General features: G+C 43.1%; 1 protein-coding gene across 1 annotated transcript in view; it reads left to right on the top strand.

Moving 5' to 3' along the window:
* Window positions 1-21,214, top strand: part of LOC134345421 (uncharacterized) — a 518,220-nt gene that overhangs the window by 476,034 nt on the left and 20,972 nt on the right. The window contains 4 exon segments of the mRNA XM_063046052.1: window positions 11,066-11,245; window positions 14,134-14,328; window positions 20,044-20,223; window positions 20,474-20,706. Coding sequence (XP_062902122.1) covers window positions 11,066-11,245; window positions 14,134-14,328; window positions 20,044-20,223; window positions 20,474-20,706 — 788 coding nt within the window.

The raw sequence follows: 21,214 nt of genomic DNA, 5'->3' as shown, positions 1-21,214 counted from the left end.
TATGTTAAGCCTTCTTCCACATTCTGCAGACCCACTGAAAACATAATAAAGCTGGAGAAAGTGAGAGGGATGACATTTGTGTTGACTGTAGGATGTACAGGATGGAAATGAGGGAGTCAGCAAGCTGAACTCCCACGTTCATCCCAGTGGCCATCTGTCGAGAGAGATGGATGAATTAAAAGTTGATTAATATCGTGTTCTGGCCGAGGCGACATTCGGGTCCAAAGCCTCAGCTTGCTCTTCAAGATGGATTCAGTGAACACCTTTAACACAAATACTGAACAGTAAATGTATCGGTTTAGAAACATGGAGACACAGTAGATTGCAAATGCTGAAATCTGGATGAACAAGCAAGATGTTGGAGGAACTCAGCAGGTCAGGCAGCATCTCTGGAGCGAAATGGACAGTTAATGTTTCAGGTCGAGACATTTGTAGGTAAACTGTACCTTGATCATGTCAGATTGCTTGAAAGAAAGTATTTCTTTTGCTTCACCTTATTGAATTATGATTATTAGAAGTGCACTTCACAGAATCTTATCTTTCTGCTTATTGAAACAGGTGCTCATGCTGAAGTATCAGCATATAGTGAGAGTGAGAGACCAGAATATTGTTCTGACACTCCATTAAAGAATTTAAACATGTACAGTTCTTGCATCTGGCAATTCATTGTAAAAGCAGGTTGGCTGCTCCAATCATTGATACTCTAGGAATCATTTCACAAAACTGTTGTTGACAGATTTATCACCATGCCATGAACCATAATGTAATTTCTCTCATCCAGAATACCAAAATATACTTAACATTGTAATCAACAGGAATTCTGCAGATGCTGGAAATTCAAGCAACACACATCAAAGTTGCTGGTGAACGCAGCAGGCCAGGCAGCATCTCTAGGAAGAGGTACAGTTGACGTTTCAGGCCGAGACCCTTCGTCAGGACTAACTGAAGGAAGAGTTAGTAGGAGATTTGAAAGTGGGAGGGGGAGGGGGAGATCCAAAATGATAGGAGAAGACAGGAGAGGGAGGGATGGATCCAAGAGCTGGACAGGTGATTGGCAAAGGGGATATGAGAGGATCATGGGACAGGAGGCCCGGGGAGAAAGACGGCGGGGCGGGGTGGGAACCCAGAGGCTGGGCAGGGGGTATAGCCAGAGGGACAGAGGGAGAAAAAGGAGAGTGAGAGAAAGAATGTGTGTATAAAAATCAATAACGGATGGGGTACGAGGGGGAGGTGGGGCATTAGTGGAAGTTAGAGAAGTCAATGTTCATGCCATCAGGTTGGAGGCTACCCAGACGGAATATAAGATGTTGTTCCTCCAACCTGAGTGTGGCTTCATCTTTACAGTAGAGGAGGCCGTGGATAGACATGTCAGAATGGGAATGGGATGTGGAATTAAAATGTGTGGCCACTGGGAGATCCTGCTTTCTCTGGCGGCCAGAACGTAGGTGTTCAGCAAAGCGGTCTCCCAGTCTGCGTCGGGTCTCGCCAATATATAAAAGGCCACATCGGGAGCACCAGACGCAGTATATCACCCCAGCCGACTCACAGGTGAAGTGTTGCCTCACCTGGAAGGACTGTTTGGGGCCCTGAATGGTGGTAAGGGAGGAAGTGTAAGGGCATGTGTAGCACTTGTTCCGCTTACAAGGATAAGTGCCAGGAGGGAGATCAGTGGGGAGGGATGGGGGGGACGAATGGACAAGGGAGTCGCATAGCGAGCGATCCCTGCGGAATGCAGAGAGACAGGGGGAGGGAAAGATGTGCTTAGTGGTGGGTTCCCGTTGGAGGTGGCGGAAGTTACGGAGAATAATATGTTGGACCCGGAGGCTGGTGGGGTGGTAGGTGAGGATGGAGTGAGAGCAGATGTACGTGAAATGGGGGAGATGCGTTTGAGAGCAGAGTTGATGGTGGAGGAAGGGAAGTCCCTTTCTTTAAAAAAGGAGGACATCTCCCTCGTCCTGGAATGTAGAGCCTCATCCTGAGAGCAGGTGCAGTGGAGACGGAGGAATTGCAAGAAGGGGATGGCATTTTTGCAAGAGACAGGGTGAGAAGAGGAATAATCCATTTAGTGTGAAAGTCAGTAGGCTTATAGTAGACATCAGTGGATAAGCTGTCTCCAGAGGTAGAGACAGAAAGATCTAGAAAGGGGAGGGAGGTGTCGGAAAGGGACCAGGTAAACTTGAGGGTAGGGTGAAAGTTGGAGGCAAAGTTAATGAAGTCAACGAGCTCAGCATGCGTGCAGGAAGCAGCGCCAATGCAGTCGTCGATGTAGCAAAGGAAAAATGGGGGACAGATACCAGAATAGGTACGGAACATAGATTGTTCCACAAAGCCAACAAAAAGGCAGGCATAGCTAGGACCCATACGGGTGCCCATAGTTACACCTTTAGTTTGGAGGAAGTAGGAGGAGCCAAAGGAGAATTTATTAACAGTAAGGACTAATTCCGCTAGACGGAGCAGAGTGGTGGTAGAGGAGAACTGATTAGGTCTGGAATCCAAAAAGAAGCGGAGAGCTTTGAGACCTTCCTGATGGGGGATGGAAGTACATAAGGACTGGACATCCATGGTGAAAATAAAGCGGTGGGGGCCAGGGAACTTAAAATCATCGAAAAGTTTAAGAGCATGAGAAGTGTCACGAACATAGGTAGGAAGCGCTTGAACAAGGGGGGATAAAACCGTGTCGAGGTATGCAGAAACGAGTTCAGTGGGGCAGGAGCAAGCTGAGACAATAGGTCTGCCAGGACAGGCAAGTTTGTGGATCCTGGGTAGGAGGTAGAAACAGGAAGTACGAGGTTTGGGAACTATAAGGTGGGTAGCAGTGGATGGGAGATCCCCTGAGCGGATAAAGTCGGTAACATTGTAATCCTTGATAAAACAATTTGAGTATTCCATGGAACATCAGGATTAACTTTGCAGTACCTAGTTGACCAACCAACTTTTAATCAATTATTAAAATGACATCATTCCCCTTAATGGAAATGGAAATTATGAGAAAAACTATTCTGTATTATATATATATATACACACACACTGATTAAACAATCAGTATGAAGCATATCTTCCCGATATCACAATAATACCTGGATGCCTGGGTAATTCATACCTTCTGGAAGTGTAAGCTCCTCATAATTATGTTGAGTTGAGCATTTTTGATCTTTAGTTGGAGAACTTTGCAACCTATGTGCAATGAGACCTGATTATCACCAATCACATTTCTTTGTTGAGTAGGTACAGGAAAGAAGTCACTGGATGAGACAGTATTGTGGAGGGAAGTAGACAGTCAATGTTTTGGATCAGGACCCATCAAATGGACTGGAAATGGATAGTTTTGAGCCAAGACCCTGCATCAGGACCTGTCCAGATGAAAGGTTTCATCCTGAAATGTTGATTGTCCACTTCCCTCCACAGATGCTGCCTAACCCTCTGACTGCTCCAGCATCTGGCTTTTTGCTCCAGATTGCAGCAGCTGCAACCCCATGTCTCCAAGCTGCTGGGAGTTAGTCAACTTTTAGACTATTTATAGCTCACATTGTGTTAGTCCATGAATTTTAAGTATGCTGAGGTGTATGACTCAGAGCGAACAATCTAATGTACAGTGTAACAAATGTAATCAATTCTCTCAATAAGCATACTATTTGAGGAGCAGAGGAAATAAAATGCAGTATCTTGAACAGTAATAGCTCTAATTCTGCCTGAAAACTTCAAAAGTGAGTGATGTTGCTCATTAATTGTGTGTCTAATTTCAATTTATGTCATTGATGCAAGCTTGATAAATAGGGAGTCTACTCCATTATCCTCCGGCTGTTAGGCTGGAGAGTTGTCACCATGTACACGTTTGTTTTTAACACTTCAGGATCCACCTTTGGTTGCTTTTCATGCCCTGTTTCCAATTCCTTTCACATTGAATCATTAATCCATTTGCATTTAATCTGTCCTGTCCTCTCCCTCTCCCTCTCCCTCACCCCCTCTCTCTCTCTTTCACACACACACACGCACACACAGATCTTTTCTCCCTTTAAACTCATTATGTTTCCAGGATGTTTCCTTTCTGATGAAAGGCCATCAACCTAAAATATTAACCCTATAGCTGCAGATGCTTAAATTCTGAGATGAAGAATTCATTCTATCCCCCTGTTCACAGGTGCCGGCAGACCAGTGTCCAACACCAACACAGTGCTGGTATTGGGGGATTTATCCTGAGGACAGTCCCTACCTCACACTCTCTGTCCATTATATCCCTGTATACGCATCTTTTCATAACCTAAAATAAGATTTAATTTTTCCATCACAAGCACTGTCTGATGTAAACTTGTAACTTGATTTGTTTATTGTTCTCAGATGTACTGAGGTGCAGTGAAAAATTTTGTTTTGCATGTCATCCATACAAGTCATTTCATCAGATCAGTACATTGAGATAGTGCAAGGAAACTACAACAGAATACAGAGTAAAGTGTTATAGTTACCAAAAAAGTGCAGTGATGGCAGATAATTAGGGATAAGGCCATGACGAGATAGATTGTGAGGTCAAGAGTCTAAGAATTTCCAGTTTTTATTTCACCATTCCAGAATTCACAATATTTTACTTCAGTGTTATGTACGTGTGGGTTGAAGCTTTGAAAGAACTGCAAAGAATGATATAATATTCATGTCCTGAACTTTAAAGAATGTTTAAACCTCATATCACTTGAATCGTGGTTTAGTTGTTTGCCTATTTTCTTTGTGTATCAGCACAAGTTGTTAAATGTCACTGCAGTCATCCGGAAGACTAGGTCATTAGAAAAAGCACTCATTCTTTTGTAGCCTGTTTGTTAAACCTCTGTAAAGATGCCAAGATACAGCATAGGATGTGCTGGGACATATCATCAGTGATGTAAGCTGGGGTCATCAGGTGTTTAAACTTCAGACACCCTCATCCAGGTGACCCAGCCAGGGTTGATCAGGCCTTGGCTTGTGTCCCAGCAGCACTGGTTCACAGGTCACACTTCTTGGTCCATAGCCATCTAGAGGCATGCACAGCAGCCTCTGTGACGGTCCTGATGGCTCTTCTCTTTGCAACACCCCCCGCCCCCCCCCCCCCATTATCTCGTCCTGGATCAGTTGACCAGTTTGCATCTGTGCCTGCCCTGGGCCCTGTCGAAGCGGGTTGAAGGGAAGCTGCCCAGCCCTGACTGACCAGATGCCACTGTCCCTATCAGATCCCTGTACCTCAGACATGACCCGGCCATCTCCACTGCATTCCTTGGCCTTTCACTTCCTGCCCTGTCCAGACCTCATTGCCTGCTGTCGAGTCTTTGGGGTTGCTGGAATCTTTGTGCAGCAGCAATTCCCTTTTGTGGGAAACCATAAACCATATTCAGGCTTCTGAAGGGAAGTTCAAGTGTGGTCCACTTCCAGTACAAAGCAATGCTGCTCAGGCTAAGTGGGAGACCCAGCCATCTTCAAAGGTAGCCATTGATCTTTCTTTCAAGAGCCTCAGTTGTTGACATGGATACCTCATATATCAGCACTGGCCAGAGGATTCTGGGGAGGGTGCCATGCTGAATGATCCAGGCCTTAAACTTGCCAGCTAGGCCTGACGTCTACACTAGTGAGCCAGACTTCTAACTCCTTGGTGGTCTTCAGGATGGCAGCCGTATCTCTTAGGCAACAGTCAAAGACCTTCCTCAGGCTCTTGACTGATTTCTCAGAAATGGATGGCATAGCAATTCCATCCAGGGAGAAATGGAACTTGTCTGTGAGTGTGCCTTTCTTTAACACCAGAAACCTGGATTTCTCTGGCTTACTACTCATACTTCCCCACGCAATGATCCTGTCGAGACCCTGGAGAATCCGTCTACTGCCTGGAACTGATGTAGTTGTCACTATGAGGCCTTCTATGAAGGCTCTGATTGGGGGCTGCTGCATTTCTGACTTAGTCAGAGGGCCTCTACCCTCCAGTTCGGTTGCCCTAACCAGCATGCTTGTGATCAGAGAGAAGAGGATCACTAAGATTATACATCCAGTTATAATACATTTTCCATACCGGTGCCAGCCTGATCTAGCTGTTCCTGAGGAGACTGTCAATTAGAAGTTCCCATCGTAGTCCAGGATAAGGTCCTCTACCTTCTTTTGATTATATCATTTCAGTGCGATCTCCACCAGCTTTTGTGGTAATGACCCCATCCATTAGAGACAACCATTAATTCAGCAGGACAGTTCCCATGTAACCTGAAGATTGTTTTTCTCTGTCCATTTAAGAACTGACAGCAATGGTCACACCTAATGGGCCGCATGCTGGGAGCAATGAGAATTTGCAGCACTTCTCTGAAACTGATTGGCAGTGCAAGCTTCAGCGTGCAGTTACACAGGGATATCTGACAAGGCTTTCGGTGAATCCCATAATTAAAGCTCATGCTGTTTGTCAGACATCCAGAAGCAGCATTTGGTGACCTACAACCTTTATTTAAAGGCCAACAGAGTAGCCGAGAGTAATTTCTAGGCTCCTAACCCCACAGACTGTGTTATGCTATATGCTCAGAATTTTGTCCTGTACAAGCTGGTTGCTGTCGGATGTGGGGACATTAGTAAGCACTGCCATCACCTGTGGCATGACTATGTGAATGATGAGAGAGCACTCTTTGTGAATAGAGATTGAGGGTGCTGAGGGAGAAGGTTAGCTCTCAGCAGGGCGCCACATCTATTCTGCATATTTAAACAGTAATGCTGGCCCTTGAAACACAGTGAGGAAGTCTGAAATCTGGGAGTTCTCTGGGCACAAGTGATACCTCAAACTGAGTCATTACTACAGTGCCAGTGGCGGTTAATGTGACCAACACCATGGGGGTACGGAGTAACCAGTCAAAAAGGGCATCAGGGCATTGTGGAGCTGTAACCCTGGGATGCACCATCTGAGGCCTATCCATACTCAGGTTCCAGTCTGTTTTGTAACACAGCAAATAGGGTAAAGTATGGGAGAAGGGAGCGTGCATGAAGACCCCATACTGCTCAATATCTCACTGGTAATTCTGCACTGGGAAGTTCACTGTCATCTTGCATTTCTAGAATTTTGTTCACATTTGTCATTGACCAGCAATGGCAGTCTCGTGAGAATTACCATCTTCTTTGTGGTGAGCCAGATTGAGTCTGCTCTGCCATTCAATCATGAGCTGATCCAATTCTTCCGGTCGTCCCCCCTCCCCTGCTTCTCCCCATACCCTTTGATGCCCTGGCTATCTCTGCCTTAAATACACCCAATAACTTGACCTCCACAGCTGCTTGTGGCAACAAATTCCACAGATTTACCACCGTCTAATTAAAGTAATTTCTCTGCATCTCTGTTCTAAATGGACGTCCTTCAATCCTGAAGTCGTGCCCTCTTGTCCTAGACTCCCCAACCATGGGAAATGACTTTGCCATATCACACTGCTGTTAGTTGCTTATGTGTCACCTTGCAAGCATCGCAAATTACACATTGCAAGAGATTCTACGCACAAATGTCGAATTGTTATTGTCATACGGGGTGATACAGTGGTGCAGCTAATATGGAGCTGTTGCCTCACCGTTCCAGAGACACGGGTCCAATCCTGATCTCCAGTGCTGTATGAGGAGAGGGTGTTGCATGCTCTCCCTGTGACTGTGTGAGTTTCATTGCTTATCTACTGAAGGATAGATTACACCCCAATCAACACCTACCCCCCACCCCCCTCACCTAGCCAGGAGGTCCATCTGAGTACTGGTACTCAGAATCATGGCGGTGTATGTTAAATATCATATCCTACCATCTTCACTATCAGGAGTGGATATTGGTTAATGCAACACGATTCCTGTCACTCACCTTTCTAGTTTTGTATCCAACATTATTTGATTTCACATTCTCATCATAGAACACAGAACAGTACAACACAGAAACAATCCCTTTGGCCCACAGTATTGTGTCAAACTATTTGAAATAGTGATTAAATGTCGAACTAAGCTAACCCTTCTGTCTACACACTGTTCATATCCATCAATTTCCTGCACATTCACGTGCTTATCTAAGAATCTTTAAAATGCTTCTATTGTACCTGCCTCCACCAGCATCCCTGGCAGTGCATTCCCGTCCCACACATCTCCTTTGAACTTACCCCCTCTCACCTTAAATGCATGCCATCTAGTATTAGATATTTTGGCCTTGGGATAAAGATACCAGCTGCCTACTCTTTCTATACCTCTCGTAATTCTATAAACTTCTGAAACCCCCTTTTACTTAGCGTCTCTGGAAAACCAGCTCGTTAAAGGGAAAAGGAGCAGTTGGCAAGTGGGAGGTTTTTAAAAGTGTCATTTCAAGAGGCCAGGGGCTGCGTGTCCCTGCTAGGGTGGACGGTAGACATACCAAGTTTTTTAGAAATCCTGGCAGAGTAAAGATATTAGCATGATTAGAAATTTACTGATAATATGAAATTAGGGAGTCTTGTTGGTAGTAAAGCAGGTTACAATGAAGAGCAAAGAAATTTTTATTTATTCATTGTGATACAGCATGGAATAGGCCTTCCAACCCTTCGAGCTACGCTGCCCAGCAATCCCCAAATTAATCCTTGGGACAATTTATATTGACCAATTAGCCTAACAACTGATATGTCTTCGGACTTTGGGAGGAAACTGGAGCACTTGGAGGAAACCCACGTGGTCACAGGGGGAACATACAAACTCCATACAGGCAGTGGGGGGAAATAAACCCATGTCACCTGTACTGTAAAACGCTGCGATAACCACTACACTACCGTGCTTAAGTTAGGGAGATGGGCTGAAAAATTGCAAGAGGATTTCAACTTAGTTAAGTGTGAGGTGGGCAGTCAAACCAGGTGGAACTTTTACTATGAATAGCTGGGCACTAACGTGTGTCGTGGAACAAAGGGACCTGGGAGTATGAGTGTGTAGTTTACTGAAAGCAGCCATGCTAGTAGACAAAGTGGTGAAGAAGGCATTTACCTGTACTAAGCCTGCCTTCATCAGTCAAGATATTGCATTTAGGAGTAGGGACATTATGCTGCAGTTATACAAGTCATTGGTGATGCTCCACATCAAGTATTGTGTACACTTTTGGCCAATCTGTGTAGGAAAGACATTGTCAAGCTGCAGAACAGGTTTACAAGGAGGTACATGGACTAGATGGACTTAGTTCGAGGGAAAGCTGGCCATACTGGATCTTTATTGCCTGCAGCACAGAAGAATGAGGGTTGACCTTACAGATATTTATAAAATCGTGAACAGTATGGATAAGGTGGACAGCCATAGTCTTTTCCCCTCGGCTGAGGAGTCCAAAACTAGAGGGCACAGATAACAAGCAAGAGAGGAAAGATATAAAAGAAACTGCAGAACCAATTTCTGTACACAGGGAGTAGTGAGTACATGAATAAGTGGTGGAGGCGGGTACAATTACATTTAAGAGGCATCTCAATAGGTTCGTGGAGGGGGAGGGCTTAGAGAATTATGGGCCAAACATGGTCAACTTGTACGAGCAGGGAGGATGCGGAGCTCAGCATGGACCAGTCAAACCAAAGGGCCTGTTTCTGTGCTGTATTAATCGATTACTCTGTGACTCAATGACTGAGTGAGGAAAGAGGTTGAGCAGGTTAGGACATTTTCATTGGAACATCAGAAAATAAAGTGTGTCCTTATAACCATGAGAGGCATAGATGGGGTCAATATGCAGTCTTTTTCCCAGGATTGGGAAATCAAGACCTAGAGAGCATAGATTTAAGGTGAGAGTACAGCACAGTACAGGCCCTTCAGCCCACAATGTTGTGCTGACCTTTTACACCCTATCCACTGCATATCCTTTCTCACAGTTTGCCAGTACATTTTCACCAAGGCAACATCTTTTGACCTAACGTTCTGATTCCCATCCCCCTGTCAACCTAATTTAACCACCCCAACAGCTCTAGCAAACATACCCACAAGGACATTGGCCCCTCTGGAGTTCAGGTGTAACCCATTCTTTTTGTACAGGTCATACCTTCTCCAGCAGCGGATCCCAATTATCCACAAATCTGAGAGGGCAGAGATTTATTCGAAACCTGAGTGGCAATATTTTCACCCAAGGGGTGGTCCTATATAGGAAGAGATGCCAGAGTAAGTGATTGCAGCAGGTGCATTAACAACCTTTAAAAGGTACTTCGGACAGGTACGTGAAAAGGGAAGAGGGATAGAGATCATACGCAGGCAAACGGTATTAGTTTAGAATAGAATCTTGATTGGATTGGGCCAAGTGGTCTGAAGGCTTGTTTTCATGCTCTATGATGCTATTACTCAATGACCTCTCAGCATTGAATAATAAGAAAGAAATTAATAAGAAAACATTATCCCCCCCTCCCCCACCAGTTCATAGAAATAAACACTGTGGAACAGACTTTAATGACTGAATTTTGAAGTACTGTGCTCTAATGTGAGGCATGAGATTCAAGGCAAGGATCTCAGTGGCCAGGCTGATACTACTGCCACCTACAGGTAGCAAATAGGTCGCTACAGCAGAATTCAGTCTATTTTTATTCAAAAATATGTAGCTCTTTATTTAGATTGAGATAATTTTCTCATTTGTAATTAATTTTACAAAGTAATTTGGATCCTTCAGCTATCATTTATTTCTACATTAAAGTGTATTACATCCAGTCTTTAAGAAGATATAATTGATATTATATAACATTTCTTTCATACGCACAGTGTGCCATTTTCTTTTCCTCCGTTACCCACCATTGACAACCTGTGTGCCTTGTCCATCACTGCTGTTCGTGCTTAGTTACCTAGCAGCACATATTTCACTCTTGCTTTGCTGAGCTTCTCAGCAGGCTTGTCGCAGTTAGATCTGGAGCAGCAATCCAATTAGAAGTGGGATCCATTCTGGTGTTCTTACACTGCTGCAGGTAGGTGTCATCTTGTGGTTGGTATTTCATTTGACTTAATCAACTTTAGAATAGCTTATGATCTAAAAGCGAATCTCATTCAGAGCATGAATGAATGAATGTGAAATGTTTATTTTGCAAGTTGCAAACTGAGGTCTGTGTACCATATTGGAAATGTAATTCAACAACTAATGTCTGCCAATTCCTCACAGCTCATCAGCGATGGCAGTGTGGTCTATGCAGAGGCCCTCTGGGACCATGTCACCATGGATGACCAGGAGCTCGGCTTCAAAGCTGGTGATGTCATTGAAGTAGTGGATGCAACCAACAAAGAGTGGTGGTGGGGGAGGATCGCAGACAGCGAAGGCTGGTTCCCTGCCAGCTTTGTGCGGGTAAGAGCCGTCCGTAAAGGAATATACACATTGACAATATGCGTATGGTACTTTCCCTCCACATGGTGTGACAGGATCATAAGCTAGGAGTGAAGTAAAGACAGCTTGTGAAAATTGGTAAGATTGGATCATTGAACACCCTCCTAGAATATTCTGCTTGCTGTTCCTTAAGTTTACAAACATCTTCCCACATTTGCAACTGTCTCACTGACCTAATCAGTAAAATGAAAATGCTATTTTTTCCCAACATTTTCTGTTTTTGTTTCAGATTTCTAAAAAAAATGCAGTTTTTAATGTTCACGCTGCCATTAAAGTACTGACATTGACCCTCAGACATAAGGCATTGCTTAACTCCTGCCAATACTAAAATGGTTTGAAAGTTGATCATGGAGAAAACAGATTTCATTGAGTCAGTAAGGGTAGAAATGCACCTTAGATCACTATCACTAAGCATGTTTGTTAACCACTGGGAGCACTCATTCCTTGCACACCCAGTTTATTTAACTTTAGATGGACAAATGCTAACCACCGGGAGGTGAATATAAAGAGCAGCTGGTTCTCACACACCCCATTAGTGCCAGTGGATCAAAGATGAATTTCTCCCCACGATGCCATTATTAGTTACAGAGTTACTTTGGTGAACGAATGAAGACAGGCCCTAAATTCTTAGCAGCGTGGAGGAACAGAGTCATCTTGGGACCTGCGTCCATAGATCTCTCAAAGCTGCTGCACAAGCTGATAGGGTGGTTAACAAGGCGTATGGTGTGTTGGCCTTCATTAATCAGGAGCTGAGTTCAAGAGCCTCAGGGTAATGTTGCAGCTATACCACACTTGGATTATTGTGTTCAGTTCTGGTTACTTCATTATAGGAACAGAGAGAGGGAACAGAGGAGATTTACTAGGGTGCCGTCTGGACTAGAGAACATGTGTTATGAGGAAAAGGCCGAGCAGGTTAGGACTTTTCTCCTTGGAGCGATCTATGATGAGAGGCAACTTGATTGACATGTTTAAGATTATGAGAAACATGGGTGAAATGGACAGCCAGCCAGCACCTTCTTCCCAGGTACCACAGCACACCTGTTAAAGGTAAGCGGAGGAAAGTTTAGAGGAGATGACAGAGGTAAGTTTTTTCACAGTGAGTGATAGGTTGCTGCAATCTACTCTCTGCAGCAGTGGTAGAGTCTGATACAATGAGGTATTAAAAGGACACTTGGATAGAAACTGATTTAAGAAAAATGGAGGGTTATGAGCTGTACAGGAGGGAAGGCTAGAAGGATGAAGTGGATTGTGCAGTGGTGTTATATAGGTCAGCACAGTATTGTGGGCCAAATGGCCTGTACTGTGCTATACATGCTGTGCTCTCAATGACTTCTTTGTTAATTAGGATAGGTCTGTTTAAAAGTCTGGCCTTCGCACATAACTTAATCCTGAGTTGCTCAATTACAAAAGTTTGAATTTGCCAGGTGCTGCTCAGCCAGACACTCGAAAGGTTGAATAGATGCTCATGCTATCAAGCTGTGCCTGTAGACTGCTATCGCCGACTCTCTGAAGCCACGGCTGTCACACACTGGGAGGAGTTGAAGGATAACCTGTCAGGGTCTCAGACACGGCACTAGAGGCCTTGTAGAGTAGAAAAGGTACCCTGTACCCACAAAAGGAAGGAATCCACACTGCCCTCTACCACACCGCAGCTGGTGTTGCAACGTCTTGCTTTCAGATCAGATAATTGTCACACATTCCAGAGTGGAAGAAGCTCACAGATTAAATAGTATAAACACAATACAGCAATAAATACAATGGTAAATACAGCAAGGAATACAAAATGGCAGACTGATACAGCAATTGTAGTGCAATCTGAAGCAATGTACAAAGAAATGCTAAAGTGACAATAATGGAATAACTTGCAATTCTCATTAATTTGGAAACAACGCTCCCTGTGTCTGGAACAGTATTCTTTGTATTGTGGTGTGTCCCTTTGCAGGATAGCTATAAAGACTGGACTTGTTGGGATTAAATGCTGATACCCTCAAGAACTTACAGCTCTTTGATAAGAACACGGTACTGATGTAGGCATTGTCAGTTTCAGTGTGGTACAAAAGAAAGAAATCTGACATTACTCTTCTGTGAAACTCACAACTGAAGCTCTTGCTCCCTGTGATGTTTTCTCCAACAGAGCTACCATGGCCCTCAGTGCTGTTTTAATGCTGCTTAAAGATGTTGAACTATTTCATAGCCCCAGAGACCCTTAACCAGCAGCAGAAATCCTCTGCAAAGATGTGTTCACTCTGGTCTGCTGGATGAGAGCGTATAGGTTTGAGTCCATTCCACCAAGATGTCACTGTGTTTCCTAAATTCATGGATGTTATGGAAAGTGAAAGTAAAACTATAATTATGGTCCTTAGTTACATTTTGTTGCACTTAATTATGGTCCTAGGGTACAAAAGTTACAGCAAAGTTATGTTTTCTTTTGAATAGTTGGTAATTGGTGGTTGTTATATACATGCAATAGTTGAAGAACTTAAAGTAAGACAATGAAGTAGAAAGAGTGCTTTGCAACAATAGTTATCTCTACACAAAAGGACTCTGTCAGTAACACATGCTGGGAGGGAGGATTGGTCAAATACACAGGCTTAAGGAAGTGGTGTATGCGTGGTGGCTTAAGTAAGTAATATCAAAACTTGGTGCAGTCGAGGAAAAGCAAGTGATGAACAAAAGAGATGAGAAATAAAGTGGTTATGACGAGCAGCTGGAGAAGGTAACAAAGACAATGACATAATTTCATCAGGCCTACATTCATGGGACAAACCTACGTAAATGTCTCTAATCCCATTATGAATACAGTGTTGCTTAGAGGATTTATAGATCTGCCTTTCCTTTCATTCCCAAAGTTGTGGGTCAACCAGGATGAACCCATGGAGGAATATCCAGTCAAGGTCGAGGGCGGGAAGCCTGATGATCCCAACAGTACTGACCACTGCTCGGCCACAGGCCAGTCGAAGAAAGACCAAATGCGGACAAATGTCATCAGTGAGATTATGAGCACTGAGAATGATTACATCAAACACTTAAAGGATATCTGTGAGGTAAGGACTGGTTGGCACTTTACAAATGTGGTGTGTGTGGGGTTTGAAGAGAATGGTGTCTGCCCAGCTACCAGTCGTCTTTTATTTCTTGGTACAGAAATTTCATGTATTGGCATGGATTTCTTCAGAGAGTTTCAGGTTGTTGTTTCTGAAGTGGGGAAGATGAAATGACATCGACAGCAACACTGGAGAAAAAGGAAACATTGATTCATCCTATAAATAATAGATCCAGAGATTAACTCTGTGCTCTAACATCATTCATTTGGATGAGCACTTTATCACAAGGGTCCCCAACCTTTTTTGCACTGCGGACCGGTTTAATATTGACAATATTCTTGTGGACCGGCCGACCCGGGGGGGGGGGGGGGGGAGGTTGCCAACGGACAAGAGGAGCAGTCAAATACGTTGGGTTTACCCCAAGAAAGACTACAATGACCATGAAGCCTTGCGCGGGCACCAGTGCGCATGCGTGTACGTGCCGATTTTTTCTACAGATCGTTTTTGGCGATTCTGTTCGGGGGGGTGGGGGTGTTAATCACGACCAGAATATAGGTGATAAGTGGCTAATACACTCAATTTCGTTTCTAAAAGGGTTTATCTAACGAATTTAATATTACACACACAGCACATATTTTCCTCGCATGAATATAGTGATAGTCAATTACCAGGGGAGGACGGGAGAGCTTGAAGTGTTGAACGAACTTCCAGTAGAAGTGGTAGAGGCAGGTTCGATATTGTCATTTAAAGAAAAATTGGATAGCTATATGGACAGGAAAGGAATGGAGGGTTATGGGCTGAGTGCAGGTTGGTGGGACTAGGTGAGAGTAGCGTTCAGCACGGACTAGAAGGGGAGAGATGGCCTGTTTCCGTGCTGTAATTGTTATATGGTTATATAAGTCAATAGCATCATAACATTTTAAGTAACGTTTGGATATTAAACACACAGCACATATTTTCCCCGTATGGACATATAAAATCATTGCAACACACCAATATCGCCGAATCAGTGGGAGCCCTGGGCTTGTTTTCCTGCAACAACACTGTCCTATCGAGGGGTGATGGGAGACAGCGATACTCGAAGGGGGTTCCTTATGTCCAGTCTATTCTGCAATTTAGTTTTCGTTGCATTCATCGCAGAGATATGTTGGAAATGGAAGCAACATTTTCAGTGCTGTTGTGGCTATCGCAGGATAAGCCTTGACTTTGATCCAGAATGCTGGCAGAGACGTTACGTCAAACATACTTTTCAGCCCGCTGTCATTTGCAAGCTCGAGGAGTTGATCTCCTTCCCACGCTGACATGGATGACGCACGGGTAATGAGCTCGCGTGTGTTCAAGCTCAACGGTGCATGACAGGGAATGAGGAAAGGTGCAGCTGACTCCTATCGCCAAATCATATCGATTCCTCGCAGCCCGGTAGCACAAGCTTTGCGGCCCAGCTTGGTGGTTGGGGATCGCTGCTTTATCAGAGTGAAAGTTCAGGCAAAATAGTTTCTTGTGAGCCTGCTTAAAACAGTTTTCTATTGATATTAAATACATATGTATAGAGAGTTGACAATAATATGTTCATATATGATAATATTGTGAATAACTGCTGACAAACCAAGACATTTAGTTGTAAAGTGAATATGGCTAAAAAAAGTTTGCTTTTCAGCTTTGCTCAATTTGATGTTTTAGTAGTTGTGTTAAGTATTGAGCATCACTGAAGTTCAAAGCTGACCTGACTGTTTTAATCCATCTTCTGACGTAGAGATGCTTTTTATATTCAGTTGCCGCAGAAAATAGACACTAATTTGCCTTGGCCTTTCTCCCTCTGTTTCCTCTCCCTCCTGAAGATATGTGCCAACTTGTTACCTTGGTAGCCAGCCCAACTGTTCACGTCTAGGAATAAGTAGTTACATTCACTCTGCTGTCGGAGACTGAAAATGAATTAAGTCTGCTACGATACAAAGAAAAGGGAGAAAATATAACCAGTACAGTCCACATCCTGGTGGCTTCCTTTGTGTGTAGTAACAGCGGTGCACAAATACTGAATAGCGCGAAATACTGAGAATCTACTTGAACATAATTTTGTGGAGAATAGGTCTGGTCACGTTACTGTACTCTTTTTTTCCATTTAATTTGACTGTGCAACGCCATCTGCCCTCATAGACAGAACACTTTTGACCACACTTCACTCACGCTGTGGTCTGTAAGAATGTTTCTGAGACTGTGTGGGAAAGGAAATGGTGGAGCCTGTTCTATGGGTGATGTGAAAGTTTTGTCAGGATTTTGTTTGGCGAGAAGGGCCCTACATGACAAATTTGTCACTGTATGCTGGAGTGGGGATCCTCTATTTCTTCCTGGAGTGAGTGTTTTTGCCAATAAGCTCTGGTAAGGGATGCAGTGGTCTTTGTAGAGTACTTCCCAAACACAGAGCCCTGTTCTGTACAGGCTGTTCTCAGGGTGAACACTGAAACCAGCACTATCTACTGCTGGAGGACCACTGAGTCGGTGGAAGGTGACCTCGGGTCTCTCTGAAACATTATGCCATTTCCATGGAATGGGCTAATCATGACTGAGTGTGGAAGCAGGCACATTCCAAGATACATTCCATGTGTTCTGAAGCTCAGAGAAATAGTAGATGTGTTATATGGAAGGTCACAATTTAGGGTCCCTGTAACATTGTATACTGAGGGGCTGAATCATCTGTGAACCCCCATCAGATTGCTTGATCATGATACCATGTGTGAGAAGAAAGATTCTATAGTGATGTAGTGAAAACCTGGTCCATAAGGATAACCTTTCAGCAGAGATTGTAGGTTTCATTGTATATCCCTGGGAAGTCCCCGTAGAACAGTGAGTCCTCTAACAACCAAGTTTAAAATCCAAACCACAAGGAGCTATACAACCCTTCAAATAAGTTTCACCATTCAGTAAGATCATGGCTGATTTCATTCCAACTTCAACTTCACATGCCTGTCCATCTCTGGTAAACTTCCACCTGCCAGCCTATCTACCGCTCCTTTAAACAATATTCAAAGCTGTGCTTCATTGGTATTTGATAAAGCCCATGGTCCTCTAGGAGAATCAAATTCCACCTCATCTCTGTCGTATGTGGGTGGCTCGTAATTTTAAAGCAAAGGGAACTGGTTGTCGAATCAGTAAGCAAACTGCTGATGGAACTCAGCTGGGCAGTCAGCATCTGTAGAGGAAAATACAGAGTCTTCATCCAGTTCATAGTCAACTGGCAACACAATTCCACCAGCAATTTGTTCTTTTTTAGCTTCAGATTCCAGCATCTGCAGCCTTGTGAGTCTTTATGATTCTAGAATATCCTACACAAGGAAACATCCACGTCAGTCCTGTCAGCACTCCTCAAAATCGTCCCTTTTTACTTGTCCAATGGAAATCAGTTCTACAGCTCAGTTTTGACCAACACTTTGAAGAGGTTTGCAGGAAAGTGGCATCAATGCAAGTTAAAATGAGCATCTGATTCTAATTGTGTAAATGCCATTTGATAGCACCATTAAATACAGCTTATTTCACTTTACTGTTGATTTCGAGTGGACTGATGAGCACGTTTGAATATATTCGGCATCTTATGAAGAGGACCAACCTGGCTGATATTCCAAATTGCCTGGTTGATACAGTACCACAATCTGCTGGAACACCTTGGATAGAGGCACAGGTCATGCTGAATCAGGTTTCATTGCTTTAGCCAGGCTCTTTTCTGGTCCCATCGTCTTTGCCATGTTCAATGTCCTGACACATTCCTCCAGACCAACTGGAGAGAATTGGATTGGCCAAAGGCTGACTTGTATGATGATGTAATCTCAGGAGACAGCCAAGATAAATCATCCTCTCAGCACTTCTGACTGAACATACAGTAATTGTGAGCTCTCTCGAACTTTCTTCAGCACTCATCCTGACTTTATTGAGAATGGAGCTATAACTGGCTCCATGTTGCATGTTAAGTATGTTGCAATGGTGCTGAAATTTTGGCACTTCAAGAAAGTTCCCACCTTTTGAAATTTACCTGAGTTGGCATCAGGTGAGGGCAGTTCCATGCATAACTGTGGTGTTTTAGTAGTGAATAGCTATGGTAGTTGTGACAAGACTGCAGAGCTTTGTGTTTGTGAGATCGCTTGGTTGTCTACTGCAACATGTTTTTTTTTGCTCTTTAACGCACACATATTCCTGTTTGACAGCTTCAGTAGTTTGGCAAAATTGATGCTGGACATCAGGTGTGATGTTCTGGAATGGCAGGGCCGATCTGAGGGACTGAGTGAGATAGTATTTCTCATGTTTATATGCATTTAGATTCACGTTGGCAAGAATGGATTGCTCTCTAGTAGCCATACATGAAACTCCCCTCACTCAATGGATCATCATAAATTTCAGAGAACGGGAAATTAGTTCAGATTCCAAAAACCTAGAGCTACTTTAGCATCCTGGAAAAAGAAGGATTAATAAAGAAAGAAATTAAGTTAGCCAGAAGTATGAAAGCAGAAAGAAAGAGTTTTTGTAGATACTGTATTTAATATATTTTAGCAAGCCCATTGGGCAAAAAAGCAAAGAGATGACAGACAGATTAAACCAGTGTTTTCCATAAGTCTTCACCATTTGGGATTTGTAGCGGAGGGAGGATCTTCAGTTCACCAGGGAAATGCTATTGGATCTGTGGGATAACAAATCTCCTAGTCCTCGTGGACTTTGCCTTGGGTCTTAAACATGGTAGTAATGAGATAGTTGATGTGTTGGTTTTACTTTTGAAATATTCCTTAGATTGGAGAATACCAAATGTAATTCTTTAGACAAACAAAGAGGGAGACAGAAAGCATGAAACTACAGGTCTGATGTAACAAGTATGTGGCACAGGTTCCGTGCTGAACTTAGCTTTGTACAATACTGTACTCTGAGGTAAATGTGGACATGAGGAGTTTAAAAAGAGGGAGAGTTAAGCTAAGAGAGCAGGTGAATTCAATATAATGTAAGACAATGTAAAATTATCCATTTGGGCCAGGAAAAATAAAAGAAAGATATGATCTAAATGACGAGAGACTGTAGAGATCTAATGTGGGGCTCTGGAACTCTCTCCCTAAAATGATGATGAAAACTGAACCTTGAATGCTTTTAAGCCAGAGGTAGATAGATTTTCAATAAACACATCAATGAAAGGTTTCCAAGGCCAGGCAGGATTGCTGAGTTGAGGTTACAATCAGAGCTCTTTCTAATCTGTCTTTTTTGTATGTACCATTGGCATCTAAGATCTGCCAACCCCATGCACAACAAGATTCAATGTTGGGATCTGATGTAATGCTGACTTGTCACTGACCTAAAACATTAACACTTACTCCCTCTGGAGATGCTGTGTGATCTGCTGAGAATGTCCAGTATTTTCTGTTTGCATGCCCCTCCTAATCTACTTTGTTCAGTTTACTGTACAAACTCACTGGTGGGATGGACTACTGCCATAAAGAAAATTTAAAATTTGTAGGTAACATTGTTGAACTTGGTATGTTGAAAATGTTGAAGTAAGGTATTTTCAGTCTTTTGTTGACTGTAGGAGATTTAGTAGTGTAATAATAACACACTGGAACCGCTTTGGAATTTCAAGGTGGTGCTGAATTTGTTTCGGGTGCATTGGGTAAATAAAAGGAGTTGTCTATTCTTCTCCATGTGCTCTACAACTGCATTGTATTTCAGGTAAAGCTATACAATTATTTCCAACAGGGTTATGTTAAGCAATGCCGGAAAAGGACAGATATGTTCACAGAAGAGCAGCTACGCACAATCTTTGGGAACATTGAAGACATCTACAAATTTCAGAAAAAGTTTCTTAAGGGCCTGGAAACTAAATTTAATAAAGATGAACCCCATCTGAGTGAGATTGGTTCCTGCTTTCTTGAATTTGTGAGTAATTTTTGGCCATTCTTCCAAGGAGGACTTTTAAGCAAAGAAGCTATGTTATCATTTTTATTAATATTGATTAATTTCCTCTAGTAGTTTTCAAATGTTACTTGGAGATGTTAGAAGAATATATCGCACCACCTGTGTTTCAGGTCACCACGTTAAGAACTAAGAGCAAAGTCAACCTATCTCAGAGTAGAACTTCCTTTTGTATGTCATCTGCTGACTTTTCTGTTCTGTGCTTCTTTTCCAGCAGACAGATTTCCAGATATACTCAGAATACTGCAACAACCATCCCAATGCTTATGCAGAACTCTCCAAACTCATGAAGATCAACAAATACGTTTACTTTTTTGAAGCTTGTCGACTGCTCCAAAAGATGATTGACATTTCTCTGGATGGGTTTCTGCTCACACCAGTGCAGAAGATTTGTAAATATCCACTTCAGTTAGCAGAGTTGCTCAAGTACACTAACCCTGAACACAGGTAAGGACTGCACTGACCAGAATTGTCTCAAAGAGTGAACCAGCATTTCAGTATACCAGACCTTTGATTGGCCTAACCAAAGTGACCGCGATTTGGTACCAAATAACTGGACTTTCCTTCTGCTGTTGTCAGTTTCAGTTGCAACAAATTAGAGGCTCACACTCCTAGAAGAACAACCTGTAGTTTTACTGTAGCAGTGGATTCTTAATTGCAGTCACCATCCCGGTTCCTTGGTTGATATTAGTGGGGAATGTAAGATCAAGTTATGTTGGACACCTTCTTACAGGTGAGGCACTGCAAAAAGGCTAAATCCTGATTGCTAGCTGATGTAAACATGGAGACCTCAAGCTTCCGCTGTAATGATTAAACAGTAACCTAAGTGAAGTACTTAAGTTAATCTAAAGATGAATCAAATCAATACAAAAAAAAAAGCTACCTTCTCTGGTCGGATTTTTATGAGCAATGGGAGAATAAAACTGAACCATTTGGAATTGTAAGCAATGGAAGA

Source organism: Mobula hypostoma, chromosome 4 (genome assembly GCF_963921235.1).
Source record: "Mobula hypostoma chromosome 4, sMobHyp1.1, whole genome shotgun sequence".
NCBI lineage: Eukaryota > Metazoa > Chordata > Chondrichthyes > Myliobatiformes > Myliobatidae > Mobula > Mobula hypostoma.
Note: the sequence above shows the minus strand (reverse complement) of the source record. Positions and strands in the feature narration are given on the sequence as shown.